The 24,474-nt window shown below is 36.2% G+C and overlaps 2 protein-coding genes across 2 annotated transcripts in view; both read right to left on the bottom strand.

Annotated features, from left to right (window-relative positions):
* LOC111863865 overlaps positions 1-13,122 on the bottom strand; it is a 63,519-nt gene extending 50,397 nt beyond the window's left edge. Inside the window, exons 1-7 of the mRNA XM_023850667.2 lie at positions 13,002-13,122; positions 8,018-8,124; positions 7,246-7,415; positions 5,997-6,163; positions 3,967-4,037; positions 1,366-1,562; positions 575-729 (exon numbers count right to left, since the gene is read on the bottom strand). Of these exons, the coding sequence (XP_023706435.1) occupies positions 575-729; positions 1,366-1,562; positions 3,967-4,037; positions 5,997-6,163; positions 7,246-7,415; positions 8,018-8,124; positions 13,002-13,018 (884 nt within the window). The 5' untranslated portion in view covers positions 13,019-13,122. The remainder of the gene's footprint in view (positions 1-574; positions 730-1,365; positions 1,563-3,966; positions 4,038-5,996; positions 6,164-7,245; positions 7,416-8,017; positions 8,125-13,001) is intronic.
* A 1,260-nt stretch (positions 13,123-14,382) lies between these two features.
* The window catches only part of LOC111861743 (nose resistant to fluoxetine protein 6), a 28,760-nt gene continuing 18,668 nt past the window's right edge, over positions 14,383-24,474 (bottom strand). The window contains exons 9-14 of the mRNA XM_023846609.2: positions 22,455-22,633; positions 21,142-21,283; positions 19,320-19,509; positions 18,477-18,619; positions 17,412-17,514; positions 14,383-16,121 (exon numbers count right to left, since the gene is read on the bottom strand). Coding sequence (XP_023702377.1) covers positions 15,925-16,121; positions 17,412-17,514; positions 18,477-18,619; positions 19,320-19,509; positions 21,142-21,283; positions 22,455-22,633 — 954 coding nt within the window. The 3' untranslated portion in view covers positions 14,383-15,924. The remainder of the gene's footprint in view (positions 16,122-17,411; positions 17,515-18,476; positions 18,620-19,319; positions 19,510-21,141; positions 21,284-22,454; positions 22,634-24,474) is intronic.

Below are 24,474 nucleotides of genomic sequence, written 5' to 3'. Positions count from 1 at the left end.
TAGGGAGTAATTCAATTAGGCTGATACAATAATGCAGTGAGGAATGATTAATCTAGGATGGAAATATTTTGTACTGAATTAATGTGATTATTATATTAATAAATAATTTAAAATATGAAGATCAGAGCACTAATATTTTACAAGAAGGCTGAGAAAACAGAACAACCTTTTGCTGCTATATGATCAGTTCCAATATGATTACATGTACACGATATCAATATAAACCGCCACATTCATCATCAATTTTTTTTTTTTCAATTTCCTTTAACATCTTTCTTAAATTAATCATTCAGGTCAGTGGTATGGGTTTGTATGTGAATTCCACATAATTGAAATGGAATTAATTATCAATGACTAGCCTTAATTTATATTGCACTAACAACCATCTGGTACAAAATTGTTTACATTTCTCTAACCTCACCTTGACATCATACAAATTTTTAAATTGGAAACATTAAATCAGGGACATATATAATATTTCTTAAACAATTATTTTGTTATCCGATTCAGAGAATAATTACCTTCCACGTAAGTACTGAAGTGGTAGTAATTCTTTTACTAAACTGTATCTCACCTCATATATCGATGAAGAACATAAACAGGTAGATTGAAGTTCATCCCTTTTCTCATATTCATGAAGGTGTAACATAGCAGAGTTCCACTTATTAAGAGAAAACAGTCAACAGCAAACAACGAACCAGGTGCAGCCACGTGTCCCCAGTCTCTTAGCTATAGTAACAGAGTCAGGGCAATGAATCAATCACCCTTGTTAAGGAATGGATGCAGCTCCATGCACAATATTCATTGAATTTCTAACCTTCTATGTACACTGTCATCTCACATGATCTCATCCTCCCTCACACTGCCTCCTGTGTGTTCCTGATTTCACATTTTTTTAGAAAATGTTTAGAGTGTACACTACAGTTGTGTGTTACTAGTGTCCTTTTTTCTCTGCTCCATTAATGGTGACAAAAGAGGACTTCATCATGTGTAACACTTGAGAGTCACTATCTGTTTAGATGATTACAATTCATTTAAAATTTTAATGTGAAATTCAGCAACACAGCGGTTAAATGTGACAGAAAGCATGCAGATGCACCCATTCTTCAGATTTTCCTGTCTCGGTACAAAACAAGGGCAATAGATACAATTGAAAGAATCAAATCCATTGAACTGAAATGAAAAACATATCATCATCATCATTCCTCCCATTATTAGGCATATTGGAGCACGTTGTGGCTACTACAGAAGAACAAATACCTTAACCATTAAATTAGCTTGGGCTTTCATATTTACTTTAATTATTGTTGTGTTATAATAATTATTATACTGGTATTACTCAAAATCTTACAAGGTATTACTCACTTTTCTTGCATAATTGAGCAAGTTAATTTGAGGCAAAAAAATTACTGCGCTGTTTACATGGCCAAATGCAATCCAAATGATGCTGAGGAACCGTATACCATGCAGACACTCCAGTATACTGCTAGAGCTCTTTGTGCTCAGGAGCTGTTTCCCATTTGTGTACCATGAGAAGATCAGTAGACGTTCCCTGTGATTCCCTTGTTTGCATATAGGATAGAGCATGAACATTTTAATAATATGATCTGTTATCACGTTAGATACATGTTGTAGTTCTCATATATCCATCTTACATCAGTGTGGTTAACCTCCCTTGCACGCTGTATGTTAAACAAATCTCGTGAACTACATATTTTGATACTTTTGTTCTGAAAAATTAATTATGGATGATGTAGTGACACTCTTTTGATGTAAATTGTAATTAGTGATAAAAAAATCACTTGTATAGACTGCTATCGAGCTTCATAATTATTTCCCCATAATTTTGTTAAAAGTTGCATGTTAGGATTATCTGCATGCTTCAATTATATTTTCCAAGAAATACATTCTTTTGATTACTGAGTTTTTGGACGTCCTTTGTCTGATATTCTGTTTGTGTTCTGCATTTGTATCTTATTTATTTTGATCATTTTAAACCACAACATGCCTTTCAGTGACAGGGCAATTCAAGGTATAAAAATGAATAAATTAATATAATCTAGAAACACCCATAAAATATGAAATAATAAAGTGCCCTTTTGGGATTACCAAGTTCCTGACCTATGTCAATCATCTAGTGTTCCTAGAGAATACAACAATTGGCGGCTTCTCAAGAAGTGCTCATCTCCATGAGTGAGTGAATGTAATACCTGTGCTGCTCTTACAGCTATTGTCCACTTGTCTTTGTATAGAGGAAAAGAATGAATCCCAAAGTTGTATATCCTGATTTATCCTGACTTTCAGCTTATAGTGGAAAACTGTAATTGCACCAGAGGTTGTATGTTGCACAAGTCAATGATATCAGTTTATTTTAAAATTAGACACTTTGCATAAATTGAGCCATATAATCTTGTATCCTCTCTCCAGTTATGAATTGCGTTTTGGCCTCTGGCCGAGTTAGTATTTCTCATGAAGAGAAAAGTTTCATAATCTAAAAAATTTTGAAAATACTACTTTGTTTGAAACATTTCTTGTGTTGTCTTTCAGTTAGTCATATTTTTTTATTATATTATTTGTGTCCATGTGATCTTATGATATGTATGTTATTTTTGTCAGAGATGTGACTATCTTCACAGAAAACCATGCTGAACTTACATTAGTTTTAATATGAATATATTCACACTGTGTTTTCCAATTTAACAATTTAAGCTACTGCCAATTTGTATACCAAGGAATTTAGTTGTTTGTATTTCATCATCATAACCTACATTGCATTAATTTATAATACAATTATTTTAGTAACAAACTTTATGGAATTTGCATTGTCCAGATTTAATGTAGCATTATTGATTTTTACCATAATGGGAGCAAATGACTAAGTCCAGATCTAAATGAATATATTTTCCTTGCTTTTATGATTCCCTTGAATTACAGAAGTGATGTTATAATTCTGCATTTGATAAATGCAGTAAACCTAAATTATGGACACATTCAGGTTTGTTGCCTTAAGCCACACTGCCACAGGACATGTGTCCCAGTTTCGCTCTGTTTGGAAGAAATTACGTATTGACTTAAGACTAGTTTTAACAAATTTCATATTTCTATTTTCAAAATAATTATGACTAATTATATTCTGGAAACATTTCATTCCCCTAATACAAATGATGATAAGGGCTTACATTAAAAGCCATGAAAATATAATTGGTGTGTTTTTAATTCCTTATAGACTCATCAAAATATATGTAGTCAACTTCACTGTTTGCATCCTGTTGTATCATGATTAGTGGTATTTGACCATCAACACAGCAATAAAAATAAACCAATCGAACTGCTCACATGGGTTTTATTTGATAGTTGCTATATAGTTCGGTCCATATTGACACCAGGAACAGATACAACATAAATGCGCACACAGAAAGAATATAGAGTACACCCTAAGGGGAAAAAAAATCACAAGAAGATATCCAAGAAGGCAAATGAGGAGAATCTAAAATGTAATAAGATTATTATGAATTGAATTGTGAATTCTGAATATTTTATAATATATAGTATAACAGAGAACCTTGGGCAAAGGACAACCTTCAGTGAGGAACAAAAACACAAAAACAACACAGAATTTTACATTCAATGACAAAAGAATTTTGAATAATCTTAAATTTAAATTTCAAAAATTTGAAGAATTAGAAAATTTGAAAAATTCTTGCGTCTTCCTGACAGTTGCATGAATAACATGATTGTGATGAGGATCACTAATATGGATCCATATAAGGACAGTTCAATAACAAGAGATGTATTTGATGAGACTGCTGAAGGTGGTCCCATACTTGAACCGAAATATATAGAAGGTATGAAGTAAAACCAATATGAGCAGTTTGATTGGTTTATTTTTATTGCTGTGTTGACAGTCAAATACCACCAATATATAGTTAAAAATTGTTTAAAATTGCTTTAAATAATAAAACTTACATGGATTTGTGACAAAAATATCATACCCAGTGCTGAGAACACATAGCAGGCCAAAGAAGCTGAGAACTGTTCTGAAAATATTAGAATGAAGTAATTAAGAATTTACCAAAAATCTCAAAGTGCAAAAGGATTTTACTTTATTGCTGGGTTTGGCTAACAGCTATATTTTTTAATACTGGAGCATCTCCAGCTAGTTCTAAGCCCTTCCAATTGATGACTAAAAGATGATCAATTCCAATTTCAGCCATAACACCTACACTTCTGACTGAAGTTTTCATCAGATGGTGGAGTTAAAAACATTCTGACATTTCTCAATTGAACATCCTATGTCTAGCCCATGTGCATGTGCATGTGTGTGTGTTTATATGTGCATGTCCTCAAGCATGTGTAAGTCCCCTGCTGTAATAATTTCTCAGCCAATTAAATTATTTCTTATACAACTTGGTATGAATGTAATGCCGCTGGAGGTCCATCTCATCATCACACATTTCAACTCCCTCTCATCAACATTCACGCCAGCATAATGGTGGAGTTAGGGGCAACCTTTCTTGTAAAGCATGTAAACTAACAACATAACTTTCATTTGAACACTGTAGCAAGTAAACCATTACTCATATTAAATTTGTACTGTTATGTGTAATAAATATTGTAATATTTCTTTATGTTTTGAATACAAACATAATAGCAGCACAAGCTGAAATGTGGGACTGTTATGGGTAACAAATACTGTAATATTTCCTTACATTTTTAATACAAACAGGATAGCTGAACAAGCATTGAAACTATATCTGAAAAAATTAAGTCCCTAAAAGTCTGTGCTACTGAAAATATGCTCAAGATGTGCAGGGAAGTTTTGTAGTTGTTTATTTATAACTTATGTTGACCTGAATTATTATATGTCCAGGATATAATGCCATGTATCCCATTGCAAGTCACCATATTTTGGTTGAAATTTCTGCCTCAATTTCAAGGCCGAATAATAAGGCAAGCAAGAAATATCAGCATGAGGGAAGTAGCAAGCAGAGCTGAAGATGGAAACAACTTGTTCCTCCAAAACGTGGTTGACTTTAAACAGACTTCATGGTGTTATATTCCAGAAGATATAACTCAGTAAAAAGCTGGGATAGCACAGTCGGTATATCCACTGGCTATGGGCTGGACAACCAAGGGGCAGGACTTTGAATCCCAATGAGGGTGAGAAATGTTGAATTCTCCATTCCATCCAGACTGGCACTGGGGCCCACACAACCTCCTATCCAATGGGTGCCGAGGGCTTTTCCTGACTGTAAAGTGGCCATTGTGTAAAGCTGACCACTCACCTCCAATTGGTGTGAAGGTCAAGAAAATGTGTGTTTATACATTCACTCCTTCATATGTCTTAATGGCATTGTGCTTAATTCGTTAAACACAGGGACAGCTCTTCCCTTTATCTTATAACTCTTCATAACCATTGTTGTGAGAACTTTGAATCTTATTATGTTAGCCTACTAATTAAAAGCACCAAACCTAGTGGCCAAATGGTAAATTTCTCTGCTTTGTATTGATAAATTTCTGGGACCAGTTCTTTGCCCAGATACTGAGTCACCTCACTGCAGATTTATGTGCTTCTTAATGTCACTCCACTCAAATCCTGGGACAGTGCTTGCAGTATCTATGCCACAAGTATTCGTTTTCACAGCATTTCCAATTCATTCATTTATCACTGTATCACTCAATGTCTCTCCTATTATAATGCCAACCCCTTTCTTTCATTTGTTCACAGTGACCTTATAAAGGTAGTTTTGGTGTTTGTGTCATGGAATGACTATTACACAGTTAATGAATGCCAGTACTTAATTCTGAAGGATTTGTGTCATAATGGTACATTCATGATATCAGATGTGGAAGAAATACATTACTAAAATTTATATTAAATTATTTTAGGGATTAGATTCTATAGTTTTTGGACAACCAGTGAATTTCAGTTGAGCTAAAAGCCATTAATGGACCAAGAAACATTTATAATTTATTCTCTGACACCTTAAACTTACATTGCAACCCAATCAAGTGGTAGAAATGGTCTGCTTCCTTGAATGTGACAGTCTAATGGATCCACATTTATATTAAAATGAAATGCTGTGGTAAGGAAAGCCTTGAGATCAGCAGCAGAACACGAAGATGGTATGCATACTGCCCACTTAAATGGCCATGATTTCACCTAGGAAGAGTCACAATTTTTGCTGGTTAGTTTGCATGGTTGAAAATTATAACATTCACAGATCATGGATGGATTTCTTACAGAATATTATAAGCATGGGAATGAACTATTAGCAATATAATATAACCTCAAAAACACACTACACAATGCAAAAGAGAAGTTGTAGGTGATTCTAAACACTGATTTTAAGAAAGGCTTCTAACATCTGCAAGAATGTTGGAACAAATGTATATGTGCCAAATATGCCTATTTTGAAAGGAATTGATCTACCCTCATTTTAAAGCGGCATTCTCATTTTCAGAAATTTTGTCCCATTTCTTTTTGATCACACACATCATATTCAAGACCACATGCAAACTTTCACAATGAATAATGTTAATATCATTCTCGATAATTCACATAAAATTTCTCAGGCAATTAAATGACATGGTAAACTCTGTTTTCAGTGGGAATGTGTTGAAAGCTATTACAGTAAGCTTTCTCTTAATCATAATAAATCCTAATAAGTAATACAACTTATAAACAAATACCATACAAGAAAGTCTGTGAAATCACAATTTCATACATGTCACATGAATCACTGATTGGTAAATTGATACATAGACAGAAAGACAAATAACACATAGATAGATACATAGAAACATTGATTTATAATTACATGGATTAGTAGGCGCATAGGTGGATGGGTGGTTGGGTGAGTGGGTTGTTGGCCGGAAGGCTGTATGGATGTCTGGTTGGATGGATGAAAGCCAGGATGGCATGATGGATAAATGCATCCATTAATGCATGGATTAAAATTGTTCACAATGATAAATAATTTTTGACATTTGTTTCTGCATCTGTAAGCAAATCAGTGTATGACAAGGGTTTACTGAGCATCAGTGAAACATATACAAGTATTTAGGAAACTATAAATCTTTACTGTAAAAAATTATTCAAATTTAATTACATAAAATGATTTTAGTTCACCATTCAACAATAACTTGAAGCAAAATTTACTTGGCGGATGATCTGTGTGTTAACTACAAACAAAATGTCTGTATCCAGATCACAGGATGTAGTGCCAGAAAACTATACCATACCTCCCTCACAAAACCAGACATATTCATGGTCACACTCGCCATGCAGTGCTGGCCCTTGAATGAACCCCAGTCCTCATTCACATTCACCTCCAAACATTCATCAAAGTTTCCCAGATGGGCAGTGGTACCCAAGAGTACTCCCTCCGGAATCTTCGTAGATGAATCAAACACTGTGTAACATAGCTGAACATTATTCACTGTAGCACAGTATTTTATGCATGCTAAATACTTCACTGCCAACTTATTACAACAAAAAACTTGTATGTCAGTTGGTTAAAGAAGTCACATTTCAAGAACTGTCTCTTCCACCATAATCAGGATCTGATATCATAGAATCATGATGGTTCCTGAAATGTCAGTCATTTTAACCACTGACATAGCTTGAGAATAAATTCGTTTCTTATAGCATGGAAGCAATATCTTTACAAATTTTTATGTTAACATACTTCAGTCAAAGAGGGAATCACACATTTATTCCTGGTGCCAGCACTATGCCATTAATTTCTGATGTTACACATGACAGTGTCTGTGAAAAACAGGAAAACTGGTGATCTGCATAGCTTATCCTTACACTTTAAGTTCTCTTTCTGTTTGTAGTTTCTTGAAGTAGGTAAAAAGCTTTTACAAGTGACATTCTGGTATATTTAATTGCAGTTTTAATCCATGTGTCTTTAACTCATTGACTCATGCTTACAGACTGTTTTACTGACAAATTTCTAAAGTTCATGGTCCTCCATATTACTTGTTTAAGGTTATAGTAGTCAATTCTTACTTTTTAATGCCCATGGTGATCCCTGGAATATGTGTTCAATTGTCATTAAAGTGTGGTTCTTGCATATTTCATTCTTCACTGCTTTGAAGGCTGGTAGGTATACACTCCTGTATTGTATAACAATTAAGAGAATAATTATGTAGCTTGAAGTCCGCTGTCTTGACTTACACAGCACAACATTTCCTACAAACTTTCAGTTCTAACAGATGCTTGGAAGGCCAGGTTGACTATATTTGCCGCCCTGTGCAAATATAGTTCTACCCACACAAAACACATATTTCAACTAGTGTACAGCTTTCTAAGATGGCAGAATAATTTCTGGATTTATCTTTTCTGGTCATTAAATAAACATTTTAAGTATAGTTCAGAATAAACACAATTGGTCATTAACTCCAATCTGTTTTTTGTTTATCACAATACATAACTAATTACTTTTCAAGTAGATTCTAAAGAGATCTGACAATGGAGTGTCATACTTGGAATTATTAGGTATTCAAACTTTTGTTTTTTACTGAACGGTAATAAGGTCTCAAAACTCAGTAATAACAACAGTTCAAACAACAATATAATAATCAGAACAGCAGAAAAACAAACAGAGAAGCATGTTACTAAAGTTATCAATGTATTGCAGTCCCCCATGCAAGAGTATGTAGGTCAACCCAGACAAAGGCAGAAAGACCGGTTCTTTGATAAAAATTTATGGAAATAGCTTTATAAGCCTAATATTTAACTAGTTCAAAAACAAGAAAATCTCTCCTATTTGTCTGCTGTATATAATATATATATTTAGAATGCACATAATGGTACAGAGTAATTAGACATAATTTAAATGTATTGTAATCTAACAAACTCTAAAAATTACAGTCCTTCTAAAGAAACTAACATTCTCTCACCTACTCAGGAAATTTCCCTCTCTTTATAAAACATTGCTTATTCTTTGCCATATTCACCATTCTATTTTGTCTTCAAAAATATACCATAAATCAGTCCTATATATCCTTTTAATGTAATCCAAATTATATTCATAAACCATCTTTGAGGGTACATTACTCCTGGTAAAAGGAAAGCTCTGTGCATTCAATAAGATCTCTGGCATGGAAATTTTGGTTCCCAACAATAGTTGAAAAAAAAATCTAGTAAATTTTTAAGGATGTCATAATGATCTATGCGATTGCCTAATACTAATGCCCTCAAAGATGTTTTGAACACAGCATCTACTCTGACAGTAAAAGTAAAGTTAAAGCTACCACCCTAACAGGCTTTAAAGGCCGATAGGGATGTAAGACATCGAGACTCCCACATTTTCTAGACAATCGGCTCACAGATGGCAGTGAAGTCTGCGTTAAGTGCCAGCCGCCCTTTAACCACATAGAGAATTCTGGTATTCATTTCTGTTCGAGGCTGGGTCGATCCCAGGGCATTAGTGCGGCTGGAAGAATTAGGTGAAATGAAAAATCAAATTAATTCATCGGGAATCGAACCCGCGATCTTCAGCTTCTAGCATAGTGCCTCAACCAACATCGCTACCGCATGTCCCCTATACTTTGACAGTTATGAAGTAAATTACGTGGTGCATTCCGTATATAATGCCTCCTTTTTGTGTGTGTGTGTGTGTGTGTTAATACGTAATGTCTGAGCTGGATGTTGGTGGTGTTGTAGTAAAGGTTGAACCTTCCCGCCAATGTACTGTTAATTTGGTTGTCGTGCGACAGATAGCGACAGCAGAGCAGTCTACCAAAATGGCGTCTGACATAGAAGTGCGTATGAAAGAGAAATGTGTTATTGAATTTCTCACTGCCAAACAAATTGTACCCATTGACATCCATCGACACTTGCTAAAGGTGTACGGAGACAATACAGTGGATGTCAGCACAGTGATTCGGTGGGTAGTGCGTTTCAACAGTGGCGAAAGTGAAGTGCACGCCAAGCCACGCCATGGGCGTCCCTGCTCAGCTGCCACTCCTCACAATGAACAGCGCCTCATCCGAACAGATCAGCAGATAACGATCAGGGACTGTCAATTCGGAACGCTACAAGACGACGCTGACTAAGCTGAAAGCCCATATTTCCCGAGTCAGGCCAGAGGAGCAGACAACCTTTCGCTTGCAACACGATAACGCTAGACCCCATACCAGTTTGGCGACCACCGCGCACATTGCAAAGTTTGGCTGGACTGTCCTACCACAACCACCTTATAGCCCCGGTTTAGCACCTTCAGACTTCCATCTCTTTGGGCCTAAGAAAGATGGACTACATGGGCAACTTTTCCCAGACAACGCTGCTGTCATTGCAGCTGTAAGAAAGTGGCTAGTCTCTGCTGGCGCAGACTTTATGGGCACGGCATACAGGCTCTTGTTCATCGCTGGCAAAAGTGCATAACGAATGGTGGTGATTATGTGGAAAAATAGCTTTAAGTAGCTGAAATCTTGCTCTATTTAACTGCGTTATTATGATTTCTGTATCTGTTGTAGTTTTCCTTAAAAAAAATAAGAGGTATTATATACGGAACGCCCTTAGTATGTTTTGAGCGTACTCAAGCTGTTATAATTACGAATATAAAAGATTGGATGCATTTTTTTTTACAGTTTTTCTGTTTAAGTTCTACCATATATTTCAGTCTCTTAAATTCACGCTGCCTTGCTTTCATGACTTAGGCAGCGTCACTCCAGTGTCCCGTCTCTTTTTTGAGCAATATGAATTCAGTCTGCACCCTCCCGCTATTTTTGTTTGTGGATACATTTTAATGCAATATTTTTCCGATTATCCATAGCTGATTTAGCCATTTGCATTTCAAGGTAGTGTTAAAGTTAAAGTTGTCTCTGTGCTTAATTAATTAAACACAATGCCATGAAGACATATCGGAGATCGGAGGTATAGTCCCGCCATTCTTGACCTCAACACTAGAAAGAGTTGCGTGGTCAACTTCACGCCTGGCCACTTTATCCTTGGGGAAAGAGTCACTGATACCCATTGGATAGGAGGTCGGATAGGACTCAGAGCCGGCCTGAACGCTGTGGAGTAGAGAAAAACCAATTGCCCTTGCCAGTAATCGAACACCGTCAATCCAACCCGAAGCCCGTCATTATGCCGACTGGAACTAAGTGTTTGCAAATTCAGCGGAATGCCTGTTAATTTCGCCCAGTCCGTCTGTCCGTCTGTCTGTGCACGTAAAATAACTCGGGAACAGATGGTCGGATTTTCATGAAACGTAACATGGAAAGAAGATGAACTGTCCAGTCACTTCAGTTTTCATTCAGATCGAACAATTTTAACGGCACTTTGGGTCCTACACATACCTCGAGAGTCTTATAACCGGCCACTACACGTGAGCCTAAGTTCCTCTCTTGGGCCTAAGGTGTGCATTGAAGCAGAACGTATGAAGTTATGCACCTCGCTCTATTGACAGTCTGCTACATCGAGAAACACAGCACTCACAGAAAATTTGCGCATACTTAGAGGAAAATGACTGGTTGCACTTCAGGCAATGATTTTTTGTTTTATTTTGAAAAGCTTTGAGTTGTGTAATACTTGTATATACGTGTAAATCGTAGATCGGATTATACGTTCAAAATAAACTACTTACACACCACACATACTAACGTTTTCGACACTGATACGTGGAGATCCCCCCGTACTGAGGAGAATACATGGAGAAAGAGGGATGCAATCGTAAGGGGTTGTAAAAACTTACACAATGAGGAGCTATATAACTTGTACTTTAGAAGGTAAGGTGGATCAGATCATTTTGTCCACCACATATCCCACTTGACCAGACCCGGGATCGAACCCGGGCCGCCGTGGTGGGAAGCCAGCTTAACAAGTATTTGAAGCTCCTCATTATGCAGTTTTCTCCAACCTCCTGTCACTTCATCTCTCTTCGGTCCAAATATTCTAATCAGCACCCTGTTCTCAAACACCCTCAATCTGTGTTTACCCCTTATCAATAAATAACAATAAATGGGGAAGTCTTCTGATGTTACACAGTGTGAAATACCAGGACATAAAGTCTTCCTTGTGTCAATACCGTTCTCACCATCATGTGACAATTCCTACTTTCATAAAAATTGACCTGGCTTTAGACTAGTAGCTAACTACGCCCCAGATCAGCATAATGCCCGCTGGAATAACTGACACACGTTATATGGATATTATCACAATGTGATGTCATCAGCTTGTTCCTGCGTGAATCGTTGTTGCGAACGGAAGGTGTGACGTCTTAAGGCACTAGAAATGGCCACCTTAAAATGCACTCTGGAACCAAGCAGACGGCGTCTATTTTCATTTACCCATATCTTGAGCCCTTCTCACAGCGGAATAAATACGACAGTTTCCATAAACTTCTTAACATGGCGGTACAACCAATACATTTCGTGCGGCAGGAAGGGCGTTAATAAAATTAATGTTAAATTGTTTTGAACTATGTATGTTTTAAAAATTGGTTTAAACTGTTTTTATTACATTGATAACCACTTATAATTACGATCCGGCTTCTCACTATGTCGGCCTGGGTTCAATTCTAGATCAGTTGATGCAGGATTTGTGGCGCACAATGTTGTTTTCGGCCTGGTTTTCTTCAAGTACTTCGGTTTCCTTTGCCAGTTCTAATTACGCCAGATGCTCCATTTCTGTCATCTGTCATGCGGGACTGATAAAACGGAACCTTTACGACCCAAATACCAATGGAATCAAGCTCAACTCACCGTAAGAATAAGAAGTATTACAATGATGGGGTCGATTTGAAAAGAATTAATCAACGCCGCTCCTGTTTCGTTCCAGAGAATAAATAAGATAACATTTTACTTGCTGTATGGGACTTGAGGTTCTCATAATGATGAATGTTAAGTTTGTGGTCCTATGTAATGTGACGCCATTTAGTGTGAATAATAGTAACCTGTCTACCAAATAACACTCGTCACCTCCCTAATCTCTCTACCACATTACACAGCGTCACGCCCTAAAACGACTGTAATACTGAAATACTCACTGTTTTAGAAGTTCCATTTTCCTGGGGTTTGTGCTCTGGAGCTAAGCACTAGCATACCTCTCCGTACCTCGCGGAAAACGAAGTTAACTAGCTATGAGGATAGCGTTTCAGAAAGAGGTCTGTTATTTATGCGCTGTCAGCTACTTCAGTTGTCACGACACCGTGTATATATAACTTCCTTTAACGTAATTCCATGAATAACTTTGAAACTAGTTTTCGGATTAGATAACTTCAAAATGAGAAAAAAATATTATTGTTTGATACGTGTTACTCGTACTTAAAGCTGTAGTGCAAATTATGTGTTATAACCACCTCTAATTCCTTTCTAATAGCATTCTCTGTTTTGAAATGAACAATGCAATTTTGACAGTAGCTACTAATGCATTTTCTTACAAAGGGGTTAGAATCTAACATATTGTCACGTGTACCCGTCTTAATGACTTAAAAGACGGTTATTTTGGATTGGATTTGTCTCGCCTTATGTTTTGTATGAGATTGTATAAGTTTGACTAGCTCTATATCCTATGGGTGCTAAACCCCTGTACAGGATTTGTGGAGTTATTTAATAACAATAAATAATAAACTCGCCTTATACGTTTACATCTCGGGACTACAGGCAATACAACGCGGTCGCTATTCTACACACTTTTAGTTCACCGTTAGNATGACTTAAAAGACGGTTATTTTGGATTGGATTTGTCTCGCCTTATACATTCACATCTCGGAACTACAGGCAATACAACGCGGTCGCTATTCTACACACTTTCAGTTCACCGTTACACACGCACTAGGACTCAGTCTTCAATAGTCGTATCCTGGCAACGGATTTATCACAGTCTCATTGTCACTTCAAATTACACATGGTGTATTCCTTTCACAACCTAATTCCCTTCTTGCCATTATTCTGCAACTGCCACTTCCGAAGACGCGACTCAATTCAATCCCATTGCTCTGAAATTCATATCCCGGCAGGTTCGCGTCCCGAAACTCAACTCTTCACTCTCGACTACTGTACTCCACTCTGACGCGTCGTCTGTGTCCTCCTATAGCCCCTCTGCACGGACACCACGGAAAATACAGCATCTATTTTTCAGGAGTCATGTTTACTGATTCGTGGCCTAGCAATGGACGTCCTATTCTTGCGCTCGTTGACTCGCGCGGGGATGTGTTTACCGACTTGATGCTTAGCAATGGGTATACACGTCACAGTATTTAATGACATCTAAATAAAATATAAACGACTGGAGAGGAATTTGAAATAAGTTACATATTTGTAATTTAGATCGGAGTATTAATTTGTTCCTTGTAGCTCAGTTGATTTATTTGCTATTAAATGATGTATAACATTTAACTTAAATATTAAATCTCTAATGAAACGAGCAATGTAAGAAAGAGGACGGGTCTCTCAGTCTTGCAAACTCGCTCGTAATAGGTCTTCATGCAGGCCTACCAACCCTTAAAAATATCACTTTCAATTATTCATCACATTTTCACATATATTTATAACTTTTAAAATATATACCATCTAATTCGATGCCAAGTCCGTCTTCATTGGGCATAAATGATGCATTCGAAAAACTTCATATATTATATTGAAATTTAAGAGAATTGTCTTCTGGCTTGTAATGCCGTGTAGTTCGGTGACTGATAATTCAGAGAAAACATATTGTTCCCATCCTCAGGGTGGAAAAGAAAGCTAAACAAGGGACCTACAATTACAGTGGCAGGTGGTAAATGCATCATTCAGGTAATTATGCTATTAATTTGTTACTTTATATAATTGAATTATCTAATGCATTGTAATTATTGTATTAAATTTTTCAATATAAGAAAAGATGTATACTTACAGGGATATCAAAAGCAACTCTCATGTCCTGGGAAAGGAAATTTTTAGGAGTGATGTGTGGCTCTGTGTATATAAATGGCACATGATGAAAAAGATATAATAGGGAACTAGAAAGTCTATATAACAGAGCAGACACTATGGCTGAGATCAAATCTAGAAGAATATAATGACTAGGACATGTTCTGAGAATGGAAAGCAACAGGGTACCACAAAAACTCCCTGATGGCAGACCTGACGGGGAGAAGAACATTTGAAGGCCGAGATTAAAATGCCTGGGGATGTTATGAATGATTTAGGAAATATGGAGTACAGCAGTGGAGAAAGAAGGCTGAAGATAAGCGAGAATGAGTAGGAATGGTGAGAGAGGCAAAGGTTAGACTTAAAGTACCATATAGCCAAAGAGAAGAAGAATATATAATAAAATTATCAGCTTGCCGCTTACTTTTGCTAGTTTCTTGCTTGGCTTACACTTCTAACTGGAGATGGAGGCGAAATGTTCCTCCGAAACTTCTGACTGTCTCCAGATTATACGAGGTTACAACACAGAAGATGTCTTGTCCACCTTCACATCACATCACCCCATGTAACACTTGTAACTTCACATACATACATTGCTCACATTGTGATAACATGGCAGACAACATAATGCAGTGTATTAACTTGAAAGATGGTACAGACAAGAAGGAAATTCACAAATTGGTGAGATGATACTAGGCAGGTTAGAACTGTTTGTGATATGTGGATACAGCCTACTCCATGAGGCAGTTTCGGCTTCTTCCTTTACTGTGCAAGTCCTGGCACATTTTTTTTTTTCTGTAGATCCTAAATACTACTGATGATGTTGTATAATACTCAGAACTACCAAGTTTTCAGACTTTGTCCATTGGGTCCCTTAGAAAGAGCTACCCTCAATCACTGGACCACAAGTAATTCTGAGTATTTTTTTTATTAGAATTTCTTACACTACACAAACCAGTTCCTGGACTTTGTAGTTATATTTCAAACAAAATATAAGTGCTAATATTACAAGATACAAATATCCTATAAATGCAAATGACCATTCATTACTCAATTAATTCATTGCATTCCATTGTGAATGGAGTTTCCATCCAAAATAAGATTTGATGGGTGCTTCATTGGTGTATTCATATCATGACTGATGCTTGAACCAGGAATCACTACACAGTGGGGAGCACCATTGTCTGTCTTATCATCCTGCTGGGATGCACTGCTGACCTCATGCTGAGCCCATTTCTTCTGTGTTATCCAGTAACCTAAGGAGCATAAAAAACTTACTTTGTATATACCATGTTTTATTATTCTCAGAAAAAATACTACCAAATGAAGCTTCCTGGGGCAATCGGCCTTTCAGTGAGAAGTTGGTGTCCAGTGTTTTGAAGTCGGTCTCTGTCTCCATCATCATGCATTGATGTGATCAGCGTTCACATGCCATAGTTATATAAGAAGTAGGTTGACAGTTGCCCAGGCCTGGACCATGTGAGGACAGTGGGCAAAATCATATAATGATACCAAATACCTTGACTTTCGTGATTTTACTCAATACCTCCATGCGGATTCTAAGAGTGTAGCTTGAAATAGGTCTTGGATTCAACAGCTGTGTATTTTATGAAGATGTTGACAAGAGAAAGTTCTCGAGGAGTCATTACAAATTCCTTTCTCATTTTTGGTGTTTCATGGGACAACAAAATAACAATAACTGCACAGAGTAAACTATAAATGTTCCATGACTTTTGAAGTATTCTTGAACTAGAAATAAATCTCTGGCATTTTTCGATACTCAGACAAACATTTCAGTCAAATGCAATGATTATTGTCATGTTATACTGATTTTTTAATAAAAATACTTCGATGAAATGAAGGTATTAAGAGATCACAGATCATACAAAAATAACAAAATAAGGAATGCTACTTTGAGAAAACTAAAAATTTTTAAATTCTTTTAATCCTTAGGGAAATGTGAGTAAGAAAAATCACCCCTTAGAAGTGAATAATTGAATTACAAATAATAAATTATATTCCTTGTTGCCCAGGCTTACATTTTAGACACATCACAAGGAAATCTATTGTTGTGAATTGAAAAATTGTGATATCATGATATTATAGGATGGTGGATTCCCTTTCAGCCAACTGGAAATGTGCATCATGGTAAAAAGGTTTCCTATCTAAACTACAAAGTTAAATAGAAAGTTGTCAGACAGATAAAAATTTTATATATCTAAATCCAATCTTCCAATCCAGAACCCTTTACTGTTAGTCACAGAAACCCCACATACATGAGAGTATGTAGTGTTAGAGATATCTGAGTTATGTGGTGAGTGTAATGACATCATGCATTATGGTTCAGTACCAAAATTTATGTTACTTTAATTTTATACTCTAAGTTTTGATTTAGTTGTTTAGCATGTTAATAGCACATAATACCTAAATACACCTTTCCCATGTAACTAAGCAGGACTGTAGATATATGCATAAAATTCACTTCCTCTTATTTTTATATAGGTACAGCTATATACTAATATGGGTTTTATGCTACCTCAACTCACCAGAAAGAAGCCTGAGAAGGGCTGACAGAGGAAATTCAAATGTTAGTGATGCAGGTATTGCCAGCAGGATAGTGAACACCATTGTTGAAAACAAGATTGATACCTGTTGCACAGACATAAAAATTTTAGAAATTCAAAGTTAATGATGCAGGCATTGCCATCAAGGTAGTGTACATCACTGCTGAAAACCACTATGACACCTGCATAGATATCAGTCCACGGCTCTTGTTCCGCACCCACAACTGTGGTGTCTTCATTGGCTCATGGAGATGATGCTCCATACTTAAAAAAACCTCAGCTTTTGGATAACATCGACTCAGATAAGGTAGTATGTATTTTTATGCAGCAGTATCAGTTTGAATATCACAGGTACCAAGGGTTAAGTTTATGAAGCAGTATTTGTCACGTGTGTATCCCATGATCATCCAATCAGAGTTGGCACTGCTGTGTACTGCTTGTCCTGAGGACACCTAACAATGTGGTGTGTATCATGGTAACATATTGCACTTCTGAAAAATATGTTACCCTGTTAGAGAGAGAAGTATATCTCGAAAAGTAAGCATCTCAGGACATATTTTTCCACTTGTGTCTTTTTTTTCAAACAAGAATTCATACTGTAGAGAACTAGTGCATGAATTTAGTTTCACCTGGTATATTCCAAATGCTGTCCTTGTATCATAATTTGATATATCATCCTTTGACTACAAATAACTACTAAAAAGTGATAATTTGTAGAATACACACACTACTATATGCCAACACAAAACAACATAAACCCTTCAGATGAAGCTGTAAATAGATGGCCAGATATGCATTTTGCATTCCAAAAATATTAATATCTTATTGTTTTCCCTGCAGTTACACCGTAGTTCATATTTTCAGATTATTATGGTATGAACCTTTCTGTCTGCATTTAACATTTAAATGCCCCACCTTTGTTTGTCATTTCTGAGACTTAAGCATGAGAATCATTTCATGTAAAGTACCTACATCTGAACTTTATTACAAGTAAACATAAATCTAAATGTAAAAATATGATGACTGGAAATTTGCCACATTACTTGCCTCACTCAAGTCATCAGCATGTGATGGAGTCTTAGTTGAAATTAAGTGTATTCTTATGATGAACAAATGAAGGAGATAAATACTGTAAGTCAAACGGCTGAGTGGGTGGAAGAACTTCCATGACAAAAAGGCATTCACTGGACCTGTAACAGCATGCATAAATTAAATTTTTATGCTTCGTGTGTGGTACAAACAGTACTCTGCTTAGCTCGTGATTTCAATTCAAAAAATAAATTTGCAACTACAGTATAAGTTACAGTTCTGTTATAGTTTTAGGAAACATTATAACACTACAAACAGAAATGCTTTCTCCCACTGTACCATCCTCACCAGTTCAAGCGAACTTTACATATGAACTGTTTAATCTTTAACGATTAGCATAACAAAGTTGTTTCTTCTTGAATTATGCAGATTTTATATCATTGTATGAATTGTTGATCATGAATAAGAATTCAGAAAGAATGAATCAGAGCATATATAATGGTAGAATGATATGCCAGAATTTGCCTGAATTGGCTGAGGGAATCCATAAGGAACTAAAATCAGGAACTATTACATTCAAAGTGGAAGAAATATTAACATGAACATTTATTGTTAGCTGATTTAACTTTGTTCTTTTTCCTTCTCTGCATGGATGTATGCTGATATAAATAATCATTTAAGTTGAATCAACTTTAAACCCATGAAGTATTATCCTGCTTACAGGATTAGGGAAATCACAGTTGTCTGGTGGAATATTTCTTGGATCCACAGGATCAAGCAAACCTTACTCTCCTTCTTTATACTAATGCTGGTATATGGTACATCACATATAGAAACACTGTGAACCTTTACAGTACTTACCTCCATATCCTGAAACACAGGCAAATATAATCCAGGAAATTCCTAGAGACCATATTGGTTTTGATAGAGTTTTAAAAAATGCTGTCTCCAATCGACTAGGGATGAAATCTTCCTGTACAAACTGATGCTGTATAAAGATTGGTGCAGCCAAGCAGACAAATGCCAGCAGCCAACCAACACCCACAACTTTCTGCAACAGGTGTATCATTATTTATAACACAAGTGTCCATAATCTGTGATGAAGGGCTGAGTGAATAGTTTCATAATCTTTGCTGGGCTGGAAGTGGTCACATGGCAATGTAAAATCAAAAACATTGAGTAACTGTCTAATTGTATGATCCATGATAAGTTCTCACGAAATTAATGCATTTAATGAAACAGATGGTGCTTCCTACAGTTGCTGACAAGTTTCCAAATATATCATAGAGATGTTAATGTTGCAACATTCAAAACTGCAGCCAAATGTTCATCTTTCATCCATAATCTAAAATATGATTTCTCCCATTTTGTTAAAGAAATATTTGTTCACAGGTGTATGGGGTGCAAGCACTAATAACATCATCTTTGAAAGCGTTTGAAATTTCTGTATTTGGTGTTACAAAGAATCAGTTTTAAGTAGTTCTGATGTTTCAAGTGTTTTTTTACATTTTTGTCTTATATTTGTAGGGGCAATAGATCTTTATTTTTCTTCTCCAAGATTGTTGGTATATCTTCTTGCAAGTCCATCACTCTCTTGAGGACTTTAGCTAAGTTTGGCCATTGAATATCAGAGTGGTAAGGTACACCTATGTGCTCAGCATGCAGTATGAATATGAATTGTTTGTGGTGTGAACCTCTCGCTCCTCACACAAAATACACAGTGTGCTTGAAAGTTCGACCAACATTTTGGCAGAAAATGTTGCCACCATCTTCAGTGGTGAACAATAAGCCAAGCGAGATACCGGCATGAAAACAGAATATAAAGTTCTTAGAACTGCAAATACTTATAACTGAGTAATTTCAACGGTCAATTCTATGTATGCTTTTGTGCTGGTTTCTTGGTCGGCTAATTTTTCAACCCTGAAGATGGCGGCGACATATTCCTCTGAACCATCGGTTGATGTTGACAGGCAGTGAGTGTTATGTAGGCAGACGAACTGTATCTCTACTGCAAAACAAACTTGAAACTAAAAATAAGACTCACAAAAATCGTCATGAGCTCAAAAATGTCTCTATTACATGAAAATAGAAATCATTCCAACCATACACCGTGTATATTAGCAGTTGCTTGTACTAGACTTTGTGAATTTTGATGTGTATGATATTCAGATACACATGGAAAATGTTCTGTCACAATTGTAAGTTTTGGGCTTCTATCTTGAATAAAAAATTCTGGAAATAATTTATGATGCCCACTTTCCTTTTGCTTTTCAATATATATGGTGAGGCAAACAAACTGCATACTAATGCAATTCTGTTATCCATTTCTGATCACAGTTTCATTTTTCCAATATTCTCACTATCACCACATTTGTAATTAGCCTCAGCAGCTAGGTAAATTCTAAACTGTAGTTGGTTCCCATAATCACAGTTTTCCCTTAGAACTATAAATAAAGAAATTAAATGTAAGTAAGTTGCTCTCTGTCCACCACCTATTTCACATGGGAGCTAAAATTCCTATCACTGGGTCATATTGTATTATACTGTCACAGCTACAGCCAACTAAATGCACAAATTTGAAAATAAACAGAAGTGTTGGATAACTTTCAAACACATTCCTTTCGGTTCTGAATCTCCTGAACTTCTTAGGTATTCTATCCTTATCTTAGACACATGTTATTACCTTTGAAAGACCACTTCTTCTTCCAGCAGCAATATCTTTCCTCAGTTGGATGGTGTGGAAGAGGTAGTAACCCAAATTCATTCCAATAAACCAGGGTGCAGCTCGAGTGTGTGCATAAGAATAGGATGGAACATCGTTGAAACTACGGATAGAATCCTTATTTATATATTTTACATCAATAAACTGTCAGCTAATGATACAAATATTTATGAAGCTCCTCATCTTCTCCAGCCTCCTATTATTTTAGTCTCTTAACCCCAAATAGCCTCCCCTGCAAACTGTTCTTAAACAGGCTGTGATCTTATCATAATGTGAGAGAAAAAGTTTCACACCCATGTAAGGCTTCAGAAAAAAGCAAATTGAAAAGCCAGTGGCAGTAACACATTAAATGCACCAGGATTGTTATGCTAAGTTTACATGGATTGTTGTTTACATATCTTTATTTTAATTGTAGCATCCACCAAAAATCTAATGTCACAAGGTTTTGTTGTAGTTGGAGATAATTTGTACATGTCTCATTGCTCCTAATGCAGTTGTTTTGTAGATGCTGGGTATTGAATTTTTTCAATAGTTTATATTGTATTTCATGACATCCTGAAGATGCAACTTAGTTCATCATTATGACTTTGTGTTTCGAGTATTGGTGACACCTGGAGTTGTTAACTGAATTACCATTTACTGGATGCATTATCCTAATACAGCTGCTTGGAATTTGTATTGTGTAGCTATTCCATGGTGAGGGATATTCTATGTTACATCTGAGAAGCAAATGAGTTTTCCTTTCTTGCTTTCTGAGTTCAATTAGTGTCACTCTAACTTGTGTTAGTATGTCCATTAGTGCTAAATAATCACCAAAACCAGAAACATTAAACAAAAAGCTTGTATGAATAAAAAAGTTAATTTAAAGCTATCCATGTAACAGGCCATAGAGGCCCATAGGGTTGTGACATGTCGAGGCTCTGACATTTTCTAGACAGTCAGCTCACAGATGGAGGTGATGTTGTCAGCCTTACTCGCTGGCTGCTCTTTACTCCCCAGGAAGATTCCTGGTACTCATTCTGTTAGAGGCTGAGTCAACCCCAGGGTCATGGAGTGGCTGGAAAGATTAGGTAAATTGAAAAAAATTCAGTGGCCTAATCGGGAATCGAACGTGTGACTTTTTACAATTATTATCTAATCAGGGAGACCTCATGACACTGAATGTGAAGTTCAAAAATTGTGTTATGATACATACCCCAGTACATATAATGAACATAGAGAACAAAACATTTGCGCCAGACAGCAAACATTCATAGACAGAGAGATATACTTACAGTGATATTACTTCATTGTTCAAACATAACTCCAAGAAGCAGGAAATGAGAGAACCTGCTGTTACCACTTCAAGCAAAATTAGTCCGGTTTTTGGCTTCTTGCAGAGAGGCAGAAGGAGGAGAAATGAGCACAAATATAACTGCATGTCAACAGACAGGTACCATGTTTCAACTATGCACTGTGAATGAAAATGTTTAGTCATGTTAAACATGCCATTATACCATTTTCTGCTATTAAAATTGGGATTTTATTAAACTGGTAAATACTACATGTATGAATAGATAAAAATATATGTACAATGTAATGAAATCTCCACCATATGTACACTATCTCCATATCATAGCATTTTCTTCTGATAATAATGCATACTTTCATTGAAAGCTTAAATGCTTAAATAATCAAATTGAATAGGACAAATTGTATGCATATACATACACAGAAATATTTACTACACCAAAAAATGGCTTTACTTTAAATTAGTCAGTGAAGTGGTATGCTGTTGATTGAATAGGTGGGATAATATTCGTTGAGTTTTGGGGTGTGTGGTGTCAGAATTTTCTTCACTTTCCTATTTCCAGGATTTATCTGGGATCCACTCATATAGACATTCAGTATTGTGTGTGTGTGTGTGTGTGTAAGTGCGTGCATGCACACATGCATGTGCCAATTTGGCTATTCTACCCATTTAAAACAGCTGTAGTGTCGAGCTGAGAAGTCACATCCATCTAGTTCTGAGATTAAAAATGTATAATTTTAGTTCCATATCCCTTATCTTTTCACTGTATAATGCCTATGAATAAGTTTATTCTATTTACAATATGATTATTACAATGTTATTATCTAGATAGTTAAGTTTCAATGATTTTATTCTTCAGAAGATAATTTTGTATTTGTTGTGTCTGTTAATCTTTCTTCCCTAAAAGATCCAGCAATTACATATGAGCAGCTAATATTAAAAGCATGACAGCTTGGAAAACATGTCCAGTAATAAGAAATTTTTGCTTTAGTGCATCATCTTCCATTCACTTCCATGCATCCCACTAGCAAGAGTTGACAGTGAAGCTCATCATCGATTCTAGGTATGACTTGATATTATGTCAGATGATGCTTGTCCTTCACTGAAATTTGATTGTGACAAAAGTGAAAAGTGCAGCTGACTGGTGAAATAATTTCTGTTCACTAAGCAATTGTTTAAGGGACTGGTTCTTTGCTATTCGATACATCATTTCTGTTTTATTATCACTTTTCATTTTGTACTCTTCTGCCTTTATTTTTTGAACATTTGCATATTGATAATCGCTTTTGATGTGCGAGTAGAAGCACATTAGGCTTTTGCTTGTTTTATTATTGTACTTGACTATGCAAAATATTAACTTTTGAAGATATGAATTGGACTTAGATGTGCTTCTAAAAGCTTTAGAGATTCTGGGATAATGTAGTCAGTATAGGGACTGGCTACAGGCTGGATGACCAGGGAGTCGAATTTTGAGTCCTAGTCAATGGGTGCTGGCGGCTTCTTCCACGGGAGTATAGCAGCCAGCACATGAGCCTGACCACTCACCCTCAGCTAGTGCCGAAGTCAAGAAAATATGGATCTATACATCCATTCTCCCATACGCCTTCATGGCATAATGTTCATTCGTTAAGCACAGGAAAACGATGTTCTTTTACCTAAAAACTTTAGAGTAGCTTCACACCAAGGTGGATTTCCATTAGTCTCCTAATCTTTTATTATATGAACTGATTGGTTGAAGGGCTGGCTTCAAGTCACTAAAAGAACTGCTTAACTGAGTATGCTATGTGGCAGAATAATTGCTTTGTAAAATACAAATTTCTCAAACAAGTTTTCACTGTAGTGAAATTTTATGACACTGATGTGAACATTGTCAATTGCATTTCTGCATCATATGACTTCATATTCAAGAGGCCAGTATTGTACACTGTGTTATACTGTTACTTTCAGTTGCCTCATTAAATGATTGAACGTTAGGATAAAATATTAAAAACCCTCCCAGTTGT

This window comes from Cryptotermes secundus, unplaced genomic scaffold (genome assembly GCF_002891405.2).
Source record: "Cryptotermes secundus unplaced genomic scaffold, Csec_1.0 scaffold1894, whole genome shotgun sequence".
In the NCBI taxonomy this organism is placed as follows: Eukaryota; Metazoa; Arthropoda; class Insecta; order Blattodea; family Kalotermitidae; genus Cryptotermes; species Cryptotermes secundus.
The sequence above is the reverse complement of the archived record's forward strand: the minus strand, read 5'-3'. Positions and strand labels throughout refer to the sequence as shown.